This window comes from Eschrichtius robustus, chromosome 4, assembly GCF_028021215.1.
Source record: "Eschrichtius robustus isolate mEscRob2 chromosome 4, mEscRob2.pri, whole genome shotgun sequence".
Taxonomy (NCBI): domain Eukaryota; kingdom Metazoa; phylum Chordata; class Mammalia; order Artiodactyla; family Eschrichtiidae; genus Eschrichtius; species Eschrichtius robustus.
Window position 1 is genome coordinate 42,236,049 of NC_090827.1, and position 22,876 is coordinate 42,258,924.

The 22,876-nt window shown below is 41.8% G+C and overlaps 1 protein-coding gene across 5 annotated transcripts in view; it reads right to left on the reverse strand.

The window, feature by feature from the left end:
* GATB (glutamyl-tRNA amidotransferase subunit B) overlaps positions 1 to 19,305 on the reverse strand; it is a 93,890-nt gene extending 74,585 nt beyond the window's left edge. For all 5 annotated transcript variants that reach the window (XR_011073903.1, XR_011073902.1, XM_068542627.1 and 2 more), the window contains exons 1-2: positions 19,119 to 19,305; positions 16,972 to 17,122 (exon numbers count right to left, since the gene is read on the reverse strand). Coding sequence is in view for 3 of the 5 variants with exons in the window: in XM_068542627.1 (XP_068398728.1) it covers positions 16,972 to 17,122; positions 19,119 to 19,294 (327 nt within the window). In the remaining 2 variants the exon portion in view is untranslated. The remainder of the gene's footprint in view (positions 1 to 16,971; positions 17,123 to 19,118) is intronic.
* Positions 19,306 to 22,876: the final 3,571 nt, after the last annotated feature.

A 22,876-nucleotide genomic window follows, 5' to 3' on the forward strand; every position in this document is an offset into this window, starting at 1 on the left:
AAGGCTGGGAAACATGAACGTTCGCTATCAAGAACCCTCTGCCATGAGTAACAAAACGCTCTTCAGAGGAGCCCAGCCTGACTACATTAACTATGCCAGAATCACCAAGCCTATGCTTGTCATATTTGGGATGCCAATGGCAAATGACTTCTTAACTTGGCCAAGGTTTTTAAAAGAGCTAAGGAGAAAAGTTCCCCAAGATGCTGCAGTGTAGAGAATAGCCAACTTCTTCCCCCAAACTAAATATGAAGCTGAAAATACATGTAGAAATGGTCAAGAAAGGTCTATCCCAATGGCCTCAGAAGACAGGTGTATATACCTGTGGTGTGGAGAAAGAATTCCACAGAACCCACCCCAAAAGAGTATCTCACACCTGCTCCCAGATGCAAGGCAGACACAGTAAAACTGGCTCGGGCTAATGAAGGCAGAACTGGGCATCCTCCATTCTCCTGCCCCCATGTTTCCATGTGGCTGGATTCTGCTCTCTATTCCATATTCTTTTGTCCTCAGAGAGGACTGACTTTTCTGACGAGTGACTTTGGGAAAAGGAATCGAGCACATGTGGTCAGCCCCTTATGGCTCAGCATTTTTATTACAGGCTCTAGTAGAAATCACCAGAACACAGCCCGTCTGAGCTCTTTCTGATCAGCATGCCCACCGAGATGGTATATTCTGGTTTACTCTGGCCATGTGATAAGCTTTCTGCAAGTGAAAGGCCTATGGTTTTGGGTGAGCTGAGTTCAACTGAGGCAGAAAGTACTAGAAGCCATTTGGATACATCATGTTACATTTTTCAATCAAGCTGTTATCAGTAATGAAGCTGGTAGGTTGTCTTAATTCTATGCTGATTTCTCAATTGGTTCTGACTCAAGAGGGGAAGGGAGTATTATTTTTATTGATGCCCTAAAACCGCACAATATCTTCCTGGAAACTCTTTTCTAGTACTCATTAAACCAGTCCAGAAACCCTGACAGCATCACCAATGACTCCATAGAGCAGAAGAAACCTGAGAGAGCCAGCTGCCGTGGCCGAGGATGCATGTCCTGTGGGTGCAGAGCTTTCACAGGTCTGCTGCAATTTTTTAAGCTCTGGAACTGTCCGTGGAAGAAAAATGAATGGTACCCAGCTGCATGATTTCAGGCTGCATTTTTATTATAGGCTTCTAGCGTAAATCACCAGAACAAAGCCAGTATGAGCTGCTTGAACGGCAGAGACAAAAACTGTGTCACAGAACAGTGTTAGGTAATTTTTTAAACTACTCTATATTTATAGCAACAAAAGACCTCTAAGCTTTCGTACTCCTGGGCACCTTTGGTAATGTGTTTTTAGTTTATTTTCTACACATTCCCACCTCATTTTTTAGCATTACAGACTTGTGGGTGCAGTAGTGTACCAAATTCATTTTAAACACTTAGGAGTTCTAAGTAGAGCGCTATCTCCTCTAACAAGGGCTTGGTGTTATTGTACTCAATGTCTCATCCAAGGGCATATTCTGAGGGGAAAATAAACCTGCCTAATGGGATGTGGAAATGGGAGAAAAGCCCTTTCTAAGCCCAATACTGAAGGTTTCTTGCTCAGGAATGAATCTCTGGGGAGATGCGTGTGCTGCCTGGAGACGTTCCTTTCCCAGAAAGGAGCATGTGGCCGCGTCAGAGAGTCACCTGGGGAGAAGGCCAGACAAGGTCCCTCAGGTTCCCTGAGGCTGGGGTGGAGGGGAAAACAACCCCTCGGCTTCCTCGTGGGTTCCCTCCGCCAAAATCCTCTGTCCCTCTTAATTCTACTGTCTTACTTTTTGTTGTTCCTTGAGAGGAACAAGATGGCATCACCATTTCCACACAAAGGTGAAGGGAACAATTCATTCAGGCTGAATTGCTTTTGGAAAGTGATAACCTTTAAAGGCAATGGGTGAGAGTGTGCATCCTTGCACAACCAGAGGGAATTTGGAAAGAGCTCAATCACTTGATCTGTGTCTGTGATAACAGGACAGATAGGATGAGCTGGGAGGTGTACAGATCTCAGCCTCAGCTGCAATCAGAAGGGAAGGATATCTTGGTGGCAGAGGAAAGGAAGCCTGAGAGAAACATAAAGATGCCTTTCCTGTCGGAGTCTAAGTCGCTCACCTTCACAGCCTGGGCTGCAGACCCAGCTACATGGTCACATCCTCTGTTCCCTCCTGTAAAGTTTCAATTGTAGTAAAGTCTCAGCCCAGACTTAGGTTAAAACAAAACAAAAAAGTCTGCCCTAAGAATTGATTGCCACAACCTGCTCTCGGGCAAACCTGGGGTTCAAATTTACTAACTCTGTGGTCTGGGAACCCCCAAGCTAAGAGATAAACGTGAAAAATGGCCTGGCTTAGACCTGGGGTATCTGGCAAAAGCCAAAGTAAAAGCTCTTTGGAGAGATTCCCTCTTACCCCAGCCAGAAGATTCCCGCTAATAAAGTCCTGTCAAACATGACTTCATAATACAAAATACAACAAGAAGATCATCTACCATTTGCCAGAATCAGCAGACACATTAAAAAGCAGAACAAGATAGCCCAAGATACCAAAATGTTCATTGCAGCTCTATTTACAATAGCCAGGACATGGAAGCAACCTAAGTGTCCATCAACAGATGAATGGATAAAGAAGATGTGGCACATATATACAGTGGAATATTACTCAGCCATAAAAAGAAATGAAATTGAGTTATTTGTAGTGAGGTGGATGGACCTAGAGTCTGTCATACAGAGTGAAGTAAGTCAGAAAGAGAAAAACAAATACCGTATGCTAACGCATATATATGGAATCTAAGAAAAAAAAAAAAGGTCATGAAGAACCTAGGGGTAAGACAGGAATAAAGACACAGACCCACTAGAGGATGGACTTGAGGATAGGGGGAGGGGGAAGGGTAAGCTGTGACAAAGTGAGAGAGTGGCATGGACGTATATACACTACCAAACGTAAAATAGATAGCTAGTGGGAAGCAGCCGCATAGCACAGGGAGATCAGCTCGGTGGTTTGTGACCACCTAGAGGGGTGGGATAGGGAGGGTGGGATAGGGAGGGTGGGAGGGAGATGCAAGAGGGAAGAGATATGGGAACATATGTATATGTATAACTGATTCACTTTGTTATAAAGCAGAAACTAACACACCATTGTAAAGCAATTATACTCCAATCAAGATGTTTAAAAAAAAAAAAAAAAAGATAGCCCAAGAACTTCAGGTAATAGAATTTCTGAACACAGGCTATAAAATATTTAGATTTAAAGTTACCAAAGAAATGAAGAACTGAATACATAAAAAAGGAACAAGATATTTTCAAAAAGACAGGAGAGATTTAAAAGAGAAAACAGAATTTCTATAAATAAAAGATACTCTCAGTGAAAAAACAAAAAACAAAAAACAACTCAGTGGGTATGTTAAAGAGTAGAGCATATAAAACAAAGAGAGAATTAGTGAACTGGCAGAAAATGTAGAGAAAATTTCCCAGAATGAAACATCGATAAAAGATTCTAAAAGAATATTTCATTATGGCTACTATTTGCATGGTAAAATGTATAGCTGGGAGCTGCCCATAGTCAGGGCTGCTCTCTTAGTGGGGCGTCTGGAGAAATCCAGTGTCCGGGGCACTGAACTGGTAGCTTATTAGGTCAGATCTCCTTTCACCCATTCTTCTTTGGAAGCAGCACTCTTTTCCTCTTTTCTCTTCCCCCCAGATTTAGATCTCTCACCTACTGGACACTAATAAATAGCACATATGATCAGCGTCAATGCTGAACAGTCAATGCCTGTGTGTGTGTGTGTACAGTATGTGGACATACATCTATTAACATTACCACAAATACACCAGTTGATGGTATCCATGTTTTGTAATATACACATACCTACAAAATAATAGCACCTACATAAATAAGACTTCCAGCAATTATGGTAGAACAGAGATTGGAGGCTGAGCATTAAACTGAGGTCAGAAACATGAGTTCTAATCTGACTAGGACATGAAGTAACTGAGTGACGGCCGGGCAAGTCACAACAGCAGTTCTCTCATCTAAGTTAAAAGGACTAAATTGAATGACTTCCAGGATCTCCTCCTACTCTATTCTCACACTGTTTACAATGTCGAGAAGCTAACTAGCTTCATACCATTCATGTACTTTATTTTGTAGGACAGGTCTCTACTCAGAGCCTGTTCTTACTTACATTAAGAAATGCAATCATCTGGCTTTCTGGGCTGGAGCAGACCAGAAGTAATAATTGAGAAGTGAAAAATGAGCAAGAAGTGGTTCCTAGAATCAAATATACTGACAGTAGCTTCACGAAGGAGTTGAGGGGTAGATGACTGCAATAACAAAGACTGTAATATGAAACCTAAAAAGAATGGCTATCTTTAGCCATTTCCTGTAGGATCAGATAATTTTACACACCTCAGTAGACCCTGAAGGCACCATTATATTACAACATATTGCTGATAACCTTGAGCAATCAAGAAAAGGTTAGCTTATGTTCAACATACACTATTTAAAAGGAGAAAAGTAGAAAATGCATTTTAGAAAGATTCCTATAAAGAAGTTAAAACGTACCAAAAGGGTTTTAGATACCTGGAAAATTCTTTCATGTGGACTCATGTATGTGCTCATAAGTATCTGCAATTATATAGAGAGATATTTATTACGGGTGTTATACATACATGTTCTGTGCAAGGTACTGTCAAGTGGTCTGAGTATGATCTATGAGCTGCTTTTTAGAACCTTACAATCAAACGCAGAAATCCCCATAAACAACATACATAAAGGATGGTCAGTCAACTGTGAAATATATATTGATACAACGTAGAAGCACTAGTATTAGATTTCACTGTGGGGAATACTGCATGTGAGAATGGCAGAAGGGTGGGGGAAGGGAGAATGGTCGTGAAGAGGGAGGCTTTCAAGAACCCACCGAACGCTGGAAAAAGATCCGAGGCAGGAAGGAGTTAAATGCTTCCCCGAAGGGAGGGGAGGTCACGCTGCCTACTGGACATGAAGGTCCATGATGGTCATGCGTCAGCCGAGTCCACGGGGGAAATCCAGTTAATGACGTCAGAGGGCAAGTCTGGACCATCAGAGAGTTTAAGAGCTGAAAGGGAGCCTCTCCACGTTTGTGTGCGTGAGCTCACAGACACACGTCTTTTGTAGAAGCAAGGGTCACAGGGCAGAACACCACACCCCTGGAACACCCCACTCTACAGAGGGATGAGGAAAAACTATAACAGTGGCTCAGACAACAGCAAGATTAGCGTCTGAGAACACAATGTAATTATAAATTCTACAGGTTACATTAAAGCAAATCACTGAAGTGGAAAAACATTTTAATAGAAAACTGTCACATTTTGTCTTCTTAGTCAAATAACTAACCATCATTTAAGTGTGAATGGGCAGAGAGGCAAATACAGATCTGATTATAAATGTATGCATTTAAACACTTTTCCTGAATGCTGTTTTCTTGAATTTCTATTTTGTTTAGAAGTCTTGAGTTAAAAAATGTTTATAAGGGCTTCCCTGATGGTGCAGTGGTTGGGAGTCCGCCTGCCAATGCAGGGGACGCGGGTTCGAGCCCTGGTCTGGGGGGATCCCACATGCCGCGGAGCAACTGGGCCCGTGAGCCACAACTACTGAGCCTGCGCGTCTGGAGCCTGTGCTCCGCAACAAGAGAGGCCGCGATAGTGAGAGGCCCGCGCACCGCGATGAAGAGTGGCCCCCGCTCGCCGCAACTAGAGAAAGCCCTCGCACAGAAATGAAGACCCAACACAGCCAAAATAAATAAATAAATGAATAAATTTATTAAAAAAAAAAGTTAGATTTATTTAAGAAAAAAAATGTTTATAATTACATTTAGAATTAAGGGTTAGAAGAGCGCTTCAGCCTAATGCTCTCTAGAACTATTAAGTATTTCTAAATCTATTAGGTCCTTCAAAACAAAACTTATTACCAATATCTGCTATGTTCCGAGAGCTAGAATATTGCAGATTTACTCAGCTTTAAATAAATCTGCTGTAAGAAATTTTAAAAATAAATTAATCTCTAAGTACTTTACATAAGCATTCACGTTATCTTTTCTTAAAGGGGCAGGATCCCTTTCAGAGTGATCTGCATACACATTCAAGAAGAAATCTCCAACATAAAGCATGGTAACTGCATTGTTTGTTAGTTCCCACAGGGCAGGCATTACTTTAGATTTATTCACATCAGATATTCCTCCCTCTTCATTCCCCTTCTGCTTGCTAACATTAGTAACACTCTTGTGAATAAAAGAAAAGTTTTGTAAAATGGGTAAACAATATCTCAGCTCCAGTTTTCATGCCATAGCTGCCAGGGCCAATCTAAAATATCTTTGACATGGAAAACTCCCAATGCTTTTTCAGACAGGCTGATCCTGAGAAAAGCGCAGAACATTCTTGCATATGCGTGGGGAAAAGAGCTTCTATCGCCCTTTCCCCAGTTCTAGGAGCAAGAGGCAGTCATAGTTACTAGGCAGTTCTGTGTTATGTACAGATAAACGTTTTCAAACAAGTAAAACAAGAGCAGAATTACTAGTCTCTTTAATATTTTTTTTGAAATGAAATCGACCAGTATTGTTTATTAACATGTTAGAGGTACTAGTTTCTCATTAATGGAATGTGGCACAGCCTGATCAGCAGCAGCAGGTATCTCATGGCCACAGACTGACAGCCTCCCACCTGCCGGCATCAGCAAAGCAACAACGTTCTCTTCGCTTTGCTTTCTCCTACACAGGGATCAACACCAGGAGGGAGCAAGCACTTTGAGAGTATGTGTGAGTGTGTGTGTGGGGTGGGGGGGCGGTCTGCACAGGCATAAATTTCAAACAGACTTGATGCCTTGCTGAAATCTCACCATTACTGGAAACATTTGTAAATTATGAACAAATAGACTTGTATATCTCAAGACGTTTTATCAAACAAATATATTTCCTTTCCTATTTTTCTTCCCATTTCGCATCTCACATACAAAATATTACAAGTAGAGAGTTGGAATGACATGGATAAATAGGAAATAACTGACTCGAAGCAACTAACCTAAGATTCTGTCTATAATTCTACAGACAAATAATGATTTAATAAATTAAGGGAGATTCTGTATCAGAGTAAGGGGTCTTATTAGGTCAAAGTAATGAGCGAAGCTGAATGCCTGCTAATAAAAACAAAGAGTGTTGTCCTTGGTTTAGCTGTAATCCTGCCTACCAGCAGGAAAATAGGCTGAGTAACCTTTTCAGTCTGAAGATTTATGATGGGATTCCACATAATTCTAAAACTAAAGGTAAAATAAGATAAAGTGCCTGTAGTCCTAAGAAACATTCAGAAGAAGGGTCACTAATCAGAATGGAGGGGGGAGGTTGTAACCACTGGTAAAGACAGCAGCCTAAGTGATACAGAGCTGGTGGTGCAGACATGCTGAGGTGGGGGGGACATGGGGATGAGATCAAGTATTATGTCTTCACACACAGACATTTACATAGAAAGGAAATCTCCTGGCGCCCACATCACCCAGGGGTATAACTCCAGGAGACAGAACAGCAAAGGGGTTAAGAGTATGAACTTGGAAGCCAGACTCGGGGTTTGAATCTAGCTTGTCCACTTACTTTCTAATTGGGATAATGACAGGAGCTGCCTCATAAAGTTTATGAGGTTAAAATGACCACACACACATAAAGAAAGCACTCAGTAAATGTTAGTTGACTTTACTACCAACAGCATTGTTAACCACACTGAAGAGACACCAGTCGTTGGCGATTTCAAGAACCTATGGCACAGAAGTCAAGGCTGGCATTCCACTGGGGGCAGGGAGCCGGGAGCCACAAAATCCTGGTCCAGCCAGAAAATCTTGTGCCACCAACTGAGGAGTTGATATGGAGGAGGCCACCCACCTAGAGCCCCTGGCCCTGTTCCTGGCGTGGGTGTGGGGCTTGAAGGGCGGCACCATCCAAGCGGTGTGACAGCTGGGGGCCAATAAATGAACAGAGAAACTGTCTGTTCAGTAAAGCCCAATGGGCCCTAACACAGTCACCATGAATTCCTTCCAGAGATGCCGCCACAGTCCAGGGGCGAGTCTTTAAGTGGAGATATCTCACTGAGTACTGAGCAGGATAAACAGAAACAAATCCATACCTGGACATATCCTGGCCAAAGCTATCAGAGAGGAAACACAGATTTCCTACAAAGGATGCAGACTTCTCGTCGGCAGTAACAGATCCTGAGGACAACGGAATCATGTCTTCCAAGTGCTGAGGGGACAGAACTGTCAGCTTGGGATTCTATACTGTCATTCAAGAGCCAGGGAGAAACAGAAGGGACTGGAGGCCAGAAAAGCTGAGAGAGTGGATCACCCACAGACCCAGAACTCAAGACACACTAACAGAGGCAGGAAAGAGCACCCAGGAGGAGAGTGAGATGCAAGAAACAGTGTTTGCTAGAGAAGGAAAAATCAGATGGGAGCCTCCTCAACCTTCCACAACCCAACCCCAAAAGTTGTCTTTAGCTGTGGTTGGAGGGGCACCCCTTCCCTGAGGTTCCAGTGGGAGAGATGTCTTTCTCCCTGTGCTCCAGGGACAGCTCCGGATTTCTCAGGAACCTGATTCTATCAATAATTTCCTCTCCCCTATATGTCACTCCTTTAAACCTACCTTTGATTGTTTAACAAAATATTAGAGGCACGTATTTAGCAATAATTTACAACGAAAAGCAGCAGTTCCCGCCACCCTCTGCTGCTAGTCCTGAACCACCTTCAGATCTTTGAGCTGTCATGTCTGGTATTTATCTTCCTATTTTTAAAAAATATGCTGTGCCAGGGGACCTTTGGAAAATCCATCACTTTCTGGCCGAGGCTACTGGCCATTTGCCATGTAACAATCCTTCCTTAATCTGGGGAAAAGACAGACTTGACAAACTGCCCCAATGACCCAATGTTCTTGTTTTTGGAATATGGAGCCACCAGACTAGGCCCATGCCATTCCCAAGAGATAATGTATATCAGTTACAAGGTGAGATATTTTGCAATACTTTTATGTTTTATTCTGTACCATAGAATTTACCCGTGCTTGTTACTTTATCACATTTCTATTCAAGAACAACATAAGCTGCCCCTAAGTGTAAGCCCATGATGACTTGAATGACATTAAAGTGGAAAAGTCAGGTTGGTAGGTAGGTAAGTCATTCCACCCATGGGGAAGCAGGGACTCCTGCCACATGCCTGAACTTGGCTGTGAAGGATCTAGAATGTGGATGAGACTTTTCTCTTAAGAGTAGGGTAAGGGTGGGAGTTACAGGTGGGGGAATAGGTGGGATGCTGTCACTGTTCGAACTTTGGGAACAAAGAAGAGAGAAATGTCACCAACAGAAGGCTGAGAAACCAGCAGAGGTGATATATGACTATTACTTAATATTATCTATATATAAAAACTTTTAAAACTTTGTTGAAAAACCTTTTGCCTAATAATTTGTCTCTTGGGAGCTCTAAATCTTTCACTCATTACCTTATTAAAAAAAATTAAAAGCTAAAAGAAATAATAACAGCCAATTAAAAAAACGAAACCAAAAACAAAACCAATCAATCAACTTAGGGCCTGAAAAGGAAAAAGAGGCTCCCCTTAATCTGTGGCCAAAAATATTCCTAACGCATATTCCTACATTACTTTTTTCTTACTTTATCAATTTAGGACATGACTTCTGATTATGGTAGATAAGAATTTAGTTCTTTTACTTGCCAATATCCCAATTATATCACCGTTTTTTTTTACATGAGTGGTTGGTGTTTCTATTATTATTATGTAAATATGTCTCTCCGCTGAGCTGTAAAATACACACCGATTACATGTCCTTTCTTGAACGTTTTGTTTCTTCCTGGAGTCGATAGGTCTTTCATTTTATCATTTGCTTTATTTTCTTATTGCCTATTCCTTATTATTCTCAAAGACTCTGGTTTCTCAGACTCATAGACACAGAGAACAGACTTGTGGTTGCCAAGGCGGGGTGTGGTGGGGGAGGGATGGACTGGGAGTTTGGGGTTAGCAGAGGCAAACTAATATATATAGAATGGATAAACAAGGTCCTATGGGACAGCACAGGGGACTATATTCAATATCCTGCGACAAACCATTATGAAAAAGAATGCACATACATGTATAACTGAGTCACTTTGCTGTACAGTAGAAACTAACACAACATTGTAAATCAACTATACTTCAATAAAATAAAAAGACTCCAGTTTCTATGTAAAATCTCTTATTTACACAAGCATTAGATACCTGCTCTTCCCTCCCCACCTTCCTTTTCTTCTCGAAAACTCTCTGTTCTGGAGCCATCTCCTCCTTTCCCACTGCTACACAGCCAGCAATCTGAAGCCTCTCCATGACTTCAGCAGGTTCCCGTTTAATGGAAGGACAATTTTTTGAGAATCTGCCTGTCTGAAATATCATTATTCTACTGCTCCACTTGATTTATAGTGCTGGATACAGAATTCTAGGTTAGGATGATTTTATTTTTTCCCCTACGATTTTTAAAGGCACTATTCCATTATCTTCTAGTTTTAAGTGCTGATTTGCGAAGTCCGATGCCTTTCTGATTCCCAGTCCTTTGCGTGTGACTTTCCTTCTCTGTAAATTCTAGTATCTTATCTTTATCCCTGGTGTTCCAATTCTACACTTCATGATGACAGCTCTGCATGGGAGGCTATTTTTATTCCTTTCACTGGGTCACTGGCAGGCCCGTCTGACTTGCAGACTCATGTCCTTCAGTTCTGGGAAATTAATTTGTGCCATTTGTTTGATAGTTTCCTCTTGTCTACTTCCTCTCTTCTCTCTTCTGGAACTCCTGTTAATCAGAGGTTGGACACCTTGGATTGATTCTCTAATTTTCTTATTTTTTCCCCGATTGTCCGATTGCGTGTGTGTTACACTTTCTGGAAGATTTTCTTGATTTTATCTTCTGACTCTTCTGGATTTTTTTTTCCATCCTAATTTTAATTTCTAAGAGCTTTTGTTCTGATTGTTTATTTTTTAATTTTTTAAAAAGATTTATTTATTATTTATTTATTTATTTTATTTATTTCTGTCTGCGTCAGGTCAGGTCTTAGTTGTGGCACATGGGATCTTTGTTTTTTTTTTTTTAATTTGTGAAACAAGTTCAGCAAAAATATATTGAGAATAAAAGCCAGAAACTGGTAAAGAAAAGCCAACCGAAAAAATATACAAACTCTTCCCCCAAGTGATGAGACCCTCTGGGGAGGATGCCCCACATGAGCCTGTGCTTTAAAGGCTGATGTGGCAGCAGCGTTTGGTTCAAGTCCACGGAGAGAAAAACTACAGGGGAAATCTCACAACTACACTACACTATTCACCGTTCTGGGGCCGGCTTCTCTCTAGGATGGAAAAGAAGCATTTGGAGGAAAAAATTCACATTAGTACAACAAAAAAAATCATATAGCTGTTTCATAACAGCAAAATAATCAAAATCATGGTTCCCAAGGCATTCGGCGTCTGAGTCCTTGCCCAGGCCCCACCCTGGTCTCCTCTCCTGAGTGATGGCAACAGGGAAGTAGGCCGGGTAACGCCGTCAAGATTAAAAGAGGTAAGAGTGATCCTCAGAAAAAATACTACTCTATACATCTCAGGTGAGATAAAAACATTTCATATGCCAATTACTTTCCAATCATAACTTTAACTTAGAAAAATAAAGCGGGAGGGCACCCTGACATTCTGAGATTCAAGTGTAGCTGTAATGCTGTGTAGTCAGGCTCGTCTTTGTTGAGGCAAGTGGGATCTTTCGTTGCGGCGCGCAGGCTCTTCATTGTGGCATGCGGGTTTTCTCTTCTCTAGTTGTGGTGCGCAGCCTCCAGAGCGCGTAGGCACTGTAGTTGGTGGCACGTGGGCTCTAGTTGAGGCTCACGAGCTCAGTAGTTGAGGCACATGTGCTTAGTTGCCCTGCGGCATGTGGGATCTTAGTTCCCTGACCAGGGATCAAACCCGCGTCCCCTGCACTGCAAGGCAGAGTCTTTACCACTGGACCACCAGGGAAGTCCCTGATTGTTAATTTTTAAACAGTGGTATCATGTTCTTGTTTCAAGGATGCAGCTACCTTCTCTTATCTAAGGATATTTATAAAAGCTTTTAATTTTTAAAGAATTCTTTTACCCTGTGCATTATCTGTTGCCTCTTATTTTTTTGTTTTCTTTTTATTTTGGGCTCTGTCCACTACATCGGAGAATTTCTTCAAATGTCTGGTGATATTTGGCTGTCAATTTATATTTATATATATATATATATATATATATATATGTATATACACACACACACACAAACACACATACATACATACACACACAAACATATATATATTTTTTAAATTTACCTCTTGAAATGATCTTTTTTTTTTTTTTTAGGAAATTTATTTACTTTTTATTTATTTATTTTTGGCTGCGTTGGGTCTTCATTGCTGCACGCAGGCTTTCTCTAGTCGCAGCGAGCATGAGCTACTCTTCGTTGTGGTATGTGGGCTTCTCATTGCGGTGGCTTCTCTTGCTGCGGAGCATGGGCTCTAGGCGCACGGGCTTCAGTAGTTGTGGCTCACAGGCTCTAGAGCGCAGGCTCAGTATCTGTGGCTCACGGGCTCTAGAGCGCAGGCTCAGTAGTTGTGGCGCACAGGCTTAGTTGCTTCGCGGCATGTGGGATCTTCCCAGATCAGGGATCAAACCCGTGTCCCCTGCACTGGCACGTGGATTCTCAACCACTGCACCACCAGGGAGCTCCCAGTCAATTTATATTTTAAGTAAGGTACTAAAATGCTGACTAAGCATTCTATGTAAATATCCAGGGCTTGCTGATTGGTGGCCTTCATTCTAGGACAATCAGTGAGGTGGCCAGGTAGCTTTTTTAATTGAGATCGCCCTAAATGTCAAGTTCTGTCAGGTTCCTGTGGGTTCCTGCTTGTGGGAGGTGGGAAAGAGAAGCGATGGCCCTACCAGTTCACTTGAGCTCCTCAAACGGGGCAGGGAAAGGATTGGGCAGGCCCTGGGGTTCAGAGTACAGACACTGTCTGACACCAGTACCTCTTGCTCTGCCTGGGGTCTCTAGGGGGAGTGTGTCACAAGCTGAATTTCTCCCCAAACTATAGATTCCTATGGAGGTAGGGCAGCTACCAAGGGGCAGAAGAGGACCTCAGGTCTAACTGCTCTGTATCCAGACTCCGAATTAATCCCTTTGTCTTTACCTCCCTCTGACCCTCCACAATATCTGTTGATCTCACATCTGGACCCCTTCTGGGGTTGCACAGGGCACACCATCTCATTTCTGACTACTGTCTCTTTCTGCAGGCTTTCTGTCCCTTTCCTGGGTTACACTTAACTTCGTTCTGCCAAGTCAGGCCCTCCTCCATCTACCGTCTCTCATGCACTCTGGTCTACTCTCCCACTCTCTCATAGGTTTATAACTTTGAATTCTTTCACTGTCATTTCAGTGGGGTTTTTTTGGGGTAGGAGGAGAAGGACAGATTAACATGTATACGTTCAATTTGCCACATTAATCAAAAGCCTCTTTAACTGCCCCCTCATTGGCTCCTTCTCATCAGCATTAAAATTATTTTAAATTTTATTTTATTGCAGAAAGAACACTTAACATGAGATCTACCCTCTTAACATATTTTTAAGTGGACGATACCTTACTGTTGACTATAACTCATCAGCACTGAAACAATCTCAAGTTTCTCCAACATTAAGGAAAATGAGGCTTTTTTTTTTTTAAACCGACTCTCTTTATTTATTTATTTTTTGGCCGCACCCTGCAGCATGCGGGATCTTAGTTCCCCTCACCAGGGATTGAACCCAGGCCTTTGGCAGTGAGAGCGCGGACTCCTAACCACTGGACTGCCAGGGAATTCTCTACTGCATTCTCTTTTCCTTCCAAGCTAAACTTCTTGAAATAGTTGCCCACACTCTCTCATCTCTTCCTCAACATCCCCGAGATCTTCAACCTTCTGCCACCTCCCCTCTAACCCCACCGCGGAAACGCTTCTTGTAAAGGATATCCCCCTTATTAGATCCAATGACTACTGCCTAGTCCTCACCTTACTTGAATCTCAGTAAGTTAGATACCGTGTACTCACTCCTCAAAATACTCCGTCCCTTGGAGTCTTTGACCCGGTACTCTCCTTACATCTTCTTACCTCGTTGCAATGGGATGCACACTCCTTAGCAGGGCTTGTATGGTACAGACTATGCTTTCCACGCCGGCCTCAACTCTTGCCACACCATATTCCAGTTCTATGCTACAACGCACGGAACTTCTTTCAGTTCCTAAAGCAAGCCATGCCCTGTTTTTCTTCTGGTCTTTGTACATCCCATTCACTTTTATTTGGCCAAGTTTTGCAAATTCCCTATATCTGTGTTGAACGCCCCTCCTAGAGCACACTGTATTTCCACTACCAGCATGTTCTTTGAAAAGTACTGCAATTGCCCACTTAATCGTCCAAGCTCCGTGAGGACAAGACCCACAGCGATCTTTTACCTTCTTCAAACCTGTATCATTAGAACTTCTACAATGGCTAGTGCATGGGAGGCATCCAATAAATGTCAGTTGAGCGAATGAATAAAGACACAATCAAGAGAGGGGGAAGAATCTAATACCTACAGAAAGACACACTTTATCATATTTTCTCTTTAATGGGCCAGCAGAGCAAATGAATCTGGTCTACAGAAAAAGACTTGACACTATAACCTAAGTTCTTTTGGCTGCCTATTTCTATCTTCTTATCAGTGTATCTGACAAATGGTCAACATTTTTTGTATAAAAATAACCAAATGCAGAGTCAGAATATCAGAGCATCAATACACCATCTCCACAGGCTTAGAGAAGGCCAACTGTCTAAATGTTTCAGTATATTTAAAATCTCTATCTAGGTACATCACTGGGTTTTGAAGGGCTGTGGGAATGACAACGTTTTATTCTGGTAGTTTTGGTATAATTTGGGTCACACGCTAACATAGGTCTTTTAAAGACAGAAACATTTCTGAAAAAGAGGCAGATTAACTCTGTTGCGAGAATAACCCATTAGGCTGCTCAAACAATGAGTGTGGTAGGCTCTGAAGAGGAAAAACAAATCCCAGCTCGAGCAAAACTGGATTTCTAGCTTTTGATTGTCATTTAATGAATGTAAGCCAAGCTCTCAATGCTCCAATGTCCCAAACGACTTCACTGTCATGTTGATATGCCTATCACTGGGCAAGTATCTTCTTCTTTGGGGGCATAACAAGATGTCTTCAAAGCATGTTGACATTTAGTTATTTTGAATTGTCTCTAATATTTGACCACAGTTAGCCACAAGTAAAGAGCCTATCTATAGAAAACATGTCTATCTGCAAATAGATGTTTTCAATGTGAACTATAATGAATACCTTGCTAGATACTATATTCCCAGCTGGAGAAACCTAGAAAGAACTCAGCAGTTACGTCTAGTCTCTTGATAATGAACCAACCACCATGTGGAAAAAAAATGTTTTGAGCTCAGAAGGAAGAAAGAAGAGGTGTTGTGATGAATTGCTTTCCATTCACTTGTCTAAATAGATATTACTTTATTTCTACTATATCTGAGTCTCTGCACCAAAAAGAATTCGTACATTTATAACTGGAAAATTGTCTCTTCTCAAACAAAAACAATCTCTCCATCAATAGATACTCTAGGGCAGAGGGAGCGAGGAAGGGAGGGACAGACACTCCTATACTTGTCTTCTCCCAGAAAGACCCAACAGCAAGTCAAAGGTGACCCTAAACATGGTTTACAGGAATAGGAGTCCTCCATGACAAAAAGCACAAGTAAGGAAAAAGTTCCAAGACAGAGACACTGCCCCAGTATAACCAAAACCTTGGGTGCAGCAGGTACTTTGGAGGCACTGTCCATGACCTTCCATGGCAGTGACTCTGAGAAAAGAAAACCTCTGCCTCTGCACGCCTGCCAGTGCGCAGTTCAACCAGTTTTCACTTGTATTTAAATGTTAGAAAGTGTGGAACTCACTCAGGAAACCTCTCCCTGCCTGCATCACCACCACTTACACATTCCCTGCAAGGAGGGCAGGAAACCCACACCCAGTTGATATTATGTGTCCCGGACAGACTATGAGCCATGTATTAGCCCAAATATTCACATTGTTCCTTCCATCCTTTCCTTCAAAACTTCAACCACCTATGTGAAAATATATGCGAAAAATCTTGCTGATGAGTAAGTACACTGGACCCAGTCATTGCCAGTTTCAGTGAAAATGAATAGATAAATGAGTAGTTAACTCAAAGCACACTGTGGTTGACTTTTTTCTCCATTACTGACCAGTTCTTAATTTTCTAAAACCACAATCATTATTGACCTTATACTGTAATATCACGTGGCATATGTTGCTTCCTTTGACGAGACTCCCCCTCCTCCCCCTCCTCCATGTATCTGCCTGACTCCCGCCTGCCTTCTCAGTTAGCTCAGAAGGTTGTTGCTCTTCCAACAACCCCTCCTTAACCAACCCTATCTCTTCCCCAATTTCTCACAACAGTCCTTCTCTTACTGAATTCGGTAAGTCCCTGCGTGGGGTTCCAAAACCATACTCCGCATATGACCTCCACAGGAGCAGTGACACAGTACTCTGTGCATAAGACACATCTCCCCAGCTAGTCTGAACTCCTCAAAGGCAAGGATCGTCGCTCATCTTTCTGTTTCAGTTCATAGCACAGACCGGACACTCTGGTACTGAGTAGACAATCTAAATTGTGTGTGAGAAGAGTGAATGAATACATGAACAAACGGATGACGTTTAGACTTAGAAACAGAACTACAGAGATGAGTCTTTGGAAAACATTTAGTCCAACCCACTTCATGCAAAGCTCCCTAAACAAGTATTTCCTAAGAGTTATGTTCGATAAAACATGAACATTGTGTAATGAAAACAGCATACAATAAAAACCTTACCGGCAAAGTTCCAGGCAGAGATGCATCAAAAAAAGATACCAAAGAATTGGGAGGTGCTGCAAAGTCGACTTGAGATCCAGAGAAGAGTTTGGAGTTGGAGGCAATCTGGGCATGAATCTCCAAACCTACCACAGCTGCCCATTCACGTTCACTAAAGAGGAAGACATAATGGTTAAGAAGTTCTTAGATCTGTCACCATGCATGAATTTCTAAAAGCTGAAACCACAAATGTTAATTTCCTATTTGTGTTTTTAACTTATTAAAATTTTATATCCTACTTTAAAAAATGTGTCATATTGTATCGGTGACTAACTCAAAAGCAATGCAAAATGAACACCTATAGGACCGGCAAAGCAAAATTCATTTACAACATGGCATAAGGAGAGTTCACTGTGCAAACAAGAAGGTAACAGAAAAGAACAATTTGGCATCTGAAAACAATTTAGAAATGGGTATCAGGTGGTGACTGCTTGGCTGACTTTAATGAAAAGCAGCATTTTCTAAATTAACTGTGCTTTGTCAATTAATCGCTCAGTAAATGAAGAAAGCTGATCTTGTGAACGTTTTTAGAATTAACATAAACATCAGGATTTTATTACTAGAGAAATAATGGTAAATAGTTGCACATCTCATTATTAAAAAGGAAGGGAAATTCTCAGTCATGTTTGGAATTCATTTTCTAACAATGGTTTGCAAGTAAAGTAACCAGAGTGACAAAGATATAATAGATCACCACTAAATGACACCCTTCCTGGGAATTTTGTGCAAAGGGAAACATTAAACCATTGCAAGTGGCTTTTTTTTTTCTGGTTCCCCAGATCACTTTAAATTCTAAAGATCTAGTGTCAGGTTCCTTTGCTTGTTTTATACTTGATTGCTACCAAACCTATGAAGCTGCAATAATGCAACCTAAATGCTACAATAATCTCTTATCTGGCCACTCCTACTCTATTGGGTCTGTATGAACATTCCATACAGAGGTCTCTCCAGGTTCTTATAAGTGTGCTTATTCCATGGGTTATTATTAATCCCATGTATCCTGGGCAATCTGCAGATCACCTGGTGTACACCTACTCTCTCCATAGTCTGACTGTTCCTATCCTGCTCTTCCCCTAAGCAATTTTCTATATTATCGAAATTTTTGTTTACATGTATTTGGTTTTGTTTCAGTCATTTCAACACATGAAGTTCTATATCTGTAGTATTGATGAATTCCTTCTTTTTAAAGTTGGGAAGCACAACCTGTAATTGAGAGGAATTAAACGAAGAACTCATCAGAAATTTGCATTCACTAAAACCTTTTTCAATGTATTTTTGCAGTTTCATTACATGAGAGAAAAAAATACTTTCCATTCACAGTGAGACAACCTAATTTATGAAAGGAATAGAAACAGTGTTTCTGGACATTTTCCCTCTGCTCCTCCAACAGAAAAGCAAAAATAACGGCAACCTAACTATCTCAAAAGAAAAACTGAATATTAGACACATGCCTTATGTTTCTGTACTTAAAAAGAAACTATTTAGGTCTCATATAGTGAAATATAAACAGCTGTTCAGTGGATATTGAGCAAAATAAGCAACACTTTCTACATAACCAGAGGGAAGATCTCTTGTATTGGCTGCATTCTCCTAGGTCTAGACACACATGTTCAAAATGAAACGCCTCCACAGATAGGTGGTGTTTTCTTACTAATAACATTAAGCCACCACCAACCAGAGCTTGTAGGTAAAGGCTCTTTTTTACCTTTACAACACTGCTGGCTTGTAACAGCGCTAAATAAATGTCAGGTAAATAAGATTCATCTTCTACTGTCACCAACCCCAGTACTGGCGCTATTAGCTAAGGTGACTGAATCCACTCTTCTGTCTGTGCAACTTTCGAGTCAGGAAAACACGTGCTATTTTACACTCGCTAATTACCCAAATATGTCTGTCTACCTGAAGACAGCGGTTTATGTGTGGGGGCGGGGCTGATAGAGGGCCAGTTTCGTGCTTTCATTTAGGTTTCAGCGCTGCAACTTACAGCCCAGCACCCCCCGCCCACCAAAACGTCTAGATTGAAGGCCGGGCTGTAGTGGCCATCATCTCTCCAGTCACGCAATTCCACCTCACGCTTAAGCGGGGAGTAATGGTATGAAAGAGTATACCCTTTCCTCGGTTTCTGGGCCGTGATGAGGGGCTGCTGAGCCACTGAGCTCTGTCCCCTCTTCCCGCTGGACGTGGACCCAGTTGGAACCCCTCTTCCGTGGCGAGAACCGCCGCCAATCCCGGCGAAAACCCAACGCCTTCCAGGACAGCACCAGCGCAGCATGGGGGTCGCCATTGCCTCTCCAGAATCCTGGTCAGGTGATACAGCCTCCCTCTGCCGCAATGCTCTCTGGGAAGCGTAGTTCTGGAAAGGGATAAACCGCTCTAGGCTCGGACCGGAAGACTACTATTCCCAGGGGGCACTGCGACTCGAAGGCTTCCGGAACCGGGCGGGGAGGAGAGGGGAGGGGAGGGAATGGAATGAGAAATAGGGGAGAGGGTGGGAGGGGTCCTGGGTCGGAAGGTGTGACTCCTCCTAGTGGGGAGGTGGAGAGCTTTGTAGCTGTGAGCACGTGTGTGAGTTTGAGAGAGAGCAGGTGGTGCCAGAGATCCAAAGCGGAGAAACCTGGCCAGGATTTTATAGCCCAGTTAACCGTTCGAGCTGAAGTAAATGACCTTGACATCTCCGCGAAGGCTTCGTGAACCCCAAACCCACTCAGTAAATTTTTTCTGTTTCCTTTTCCACTTCACACACCAATTTGTGCATTAATGCAACAAATACCTATTTGCATGCCAACTATATACCAGACACAGTTCTTAGGCACTGGGGATTCAGCAATGAGCAAGGTAGTTATGGCCGTTCTGCTCATGGAGCTTACATTATTGGTAGACGACACGTACAGAAAAGTTAACGAAAATAGGATGGTTTCACATAGATAATAAGGACTATATTTCAGCAGAGGTGCTTGGAGACAAACAGACCTAGATTGAAACTTCAGGAACATTTTAACTTATTCTTTTTGATCCTGGCCAGTATTTGAAACACTTTCCTTACCTACGAGGAAGTCTTGATAGCAGATACCATCATCCCCGTGGACTTCTGTTTTCCTGATTCAAAACTCATCCCCTCTTGAAACTCCCACTGATTTCTTGTATTTGAACACACAATTTAGAATAGCCATTCAACCATTCTCTATTAGATCACCCTATTTTACGACGCCACATTATGCTAATGACTATCTAATGTCTATATCCTGTCTCCACTAGCCCCTTGAGAATGGGGAATTGGTCTGCCTTATTCAACACAGTACTACCAGAATACAGAGTAGGCCCCTCAAAAATATTTGTTGAATGAAGTAGTGCAGTGTGAAGAATGCATATTTGACAAGGGATGGAGTGGATGCCCTTTGGAGTAGTAGTTGTGTAGGAAAGAGATAATGAAATAATGTGGTGGTTGAGGCAGAGAGAAATCGACCTCTGTGAGATAGATTAAGGAGGTGAGATTGAAGGACTTGTGATGGATTGGATATGATGGTGGAAGACTAGGTGGGGGTCAAGTAACTCCTGAATTTCTGGCTTGTACAACTGGATAGCCGATGAAGTTATTCACTGAGATAAGGAAACTAGAAAAGAAACAGGTTTGCAGGAAAATATGACTTTGGTTGCCTTGGAGACATACAAGAGGAGAAGTCAAATAAGCATCATTGATGCCTAACTGCGTATGGTATGGAGCAGGGGAAAAAGCTGGACACTTTATATATTTCACACTGATAGATTTATAGTTATTGATCAATAACCTGTTGATCGGAACTACAGGGGAGAGGGGCATCCTGTATCTTGGAAGTGAGCATGGGCATTCTTTAGCCAAAAGGAGAAGGAGATCCTTGCTACCTTCCCACTGATAATCAGCCTACTTAGGAGGCAATTCATTCCCTAACATGAAGGGTTTGGGGGTGTTTGGAAACCACCATAAGAGAGAGCAGCACACCTCATGAAAATCCTTATTTATGGGCAAAATGTGCTATAATGGAAACTCATCTTTGTTTATGAGGTAGTATCATGTAGTAATAGCATATCCCACCCCACCACTAGAGGGAGAGAAAATCCCATGCATGTAAGTGTATTTGATTTCTTTTAACAAATGGACACCTTCCAGCTTGATGCATATGACGTAGTCCTTTAAAAATCCTGCAGGACCTAATGTCTCCCTTCTCCCCCAAGATTATCTGTCATTTCCGGAAATGCCCATTGGTTTCCTCGTGCTTGGTCTAGTGTCTAGGGGTGCATTGTTTTCCCTCCTGCCTAGTCAGGGACTCCCACCAAACCTCCTACCATGGAACCATTTCTCTTGCCTTCCTCCTGCGTGCCAACTCTGATATCTATCAGAATTCTTACTGACACCTTTCTAGCTGAGAGAGTTATTTTGGTTTCACCGAAAAGGTGACTGTCATCTGGAAGACACAGAGATTTTCATTTTCAAGAAGCTCAGAAAGTGGCAGGACAGGGTTCCTAGCAAAAACATTTTCTTAGGGAGAGTCTCTCAGCTCTTATTTTATTCACATAATTGACACAGGACAAATAAATTTAGGACAGGTTCCTAAAAAGATATGGAAGCCAGGACAGAATTTCGAGTTGTTACTTATAAATGGCGATAGTTAGGAAGTATACCTAAAATAACATGGTTGGTTTTGTTTAGTATGCTTCAGAGAGTCTTTGAATATCAGAGTTGGAACAGACTGGCTTACCTCTGTGTTTGACTCTAAATCCCCAGGTATCTGTATAAACACATTGACTTCTTAATACAAATAATTTTCCCCCCAAATCTAAGTGGTGTTTAATTGTAATCACTTTCTTTCTCATCCTTTCACTGGTTTGAGATGGGCAAAATGATGTGTGGAAACATGGTATTCTAGGATTTATAACTTCTTCAGTATCATGAGTACAATGTGAGGGAATGACACAAGTGGCTCTGTTTCCATTTTTTAAAATGAAATAAACAGTTTTAATGGAAACATTAAAATTTTAAGTAAAACTAAAAGGAGGTAGTTTCCACTCCTCATTTTAATAATGTATCCTGGCAGTATATCTCAAAATCGATTTGTATACAACTTTGAATCTGAAAATTGTGTTAACTAACCTATTCTTTGATTAATGACTTTTGCTTTGTGGAAACAAAGGCAGCACTTTAAAGAGATCTAGCAGACTAATAAACAAAATGTCCCTTGCAGTCTAACAGAGCTGGATGTAGACGGCTATCTTAGTATTTTTTAACACAGTTGTGAGTTTAGTTCCTCTGTGCAACTGTTAGTTTCTATCTGTTCTATGGCTACAGCAGCTAACCTGCTGTCTTGAATGTTAATTCATGTGGGGAGGGAGGAAGGAAGGTCAGGATAAATTCTCTAAAAAAAAAGAAAAAAGTCCACTTCAGATGATGTACAGATGACAAAAACTGACAGCATCATTTTCAGGAAGGAAGACACTGGCACTAGAGGAGGGCCTGTTTTTGAAAAAGCATTCTGAAAGCATAAAGTTCCTTTTTAGAAAAACCACCTTGTAGGACCCAGTGAGTGTCATTAGGGGAAGAAAAAGGGCTGGGACCACATGCATACTGGGCAATCAGGAGAACAGGATTCATTTTCTTTTATTTTACAATTAAGTCTTTATTCTGGTAAAATACTGATGTGGAGGGAACAATTACTTTTTATGGAAGATTGCTTTGAGGCAAAGAAATCTATAACTTTTTCTTCCTTCCAAAGCAGGGAAATAGAACACCCTGTCCAACGTCTTTGTAGAGATGAAGTGCTGTCTGGGGAAGATGGGGCCAGTGTATCGCTGCAGTGAGGCTTGCCTGGTCCGTGAACTATCATCTCTCCACACC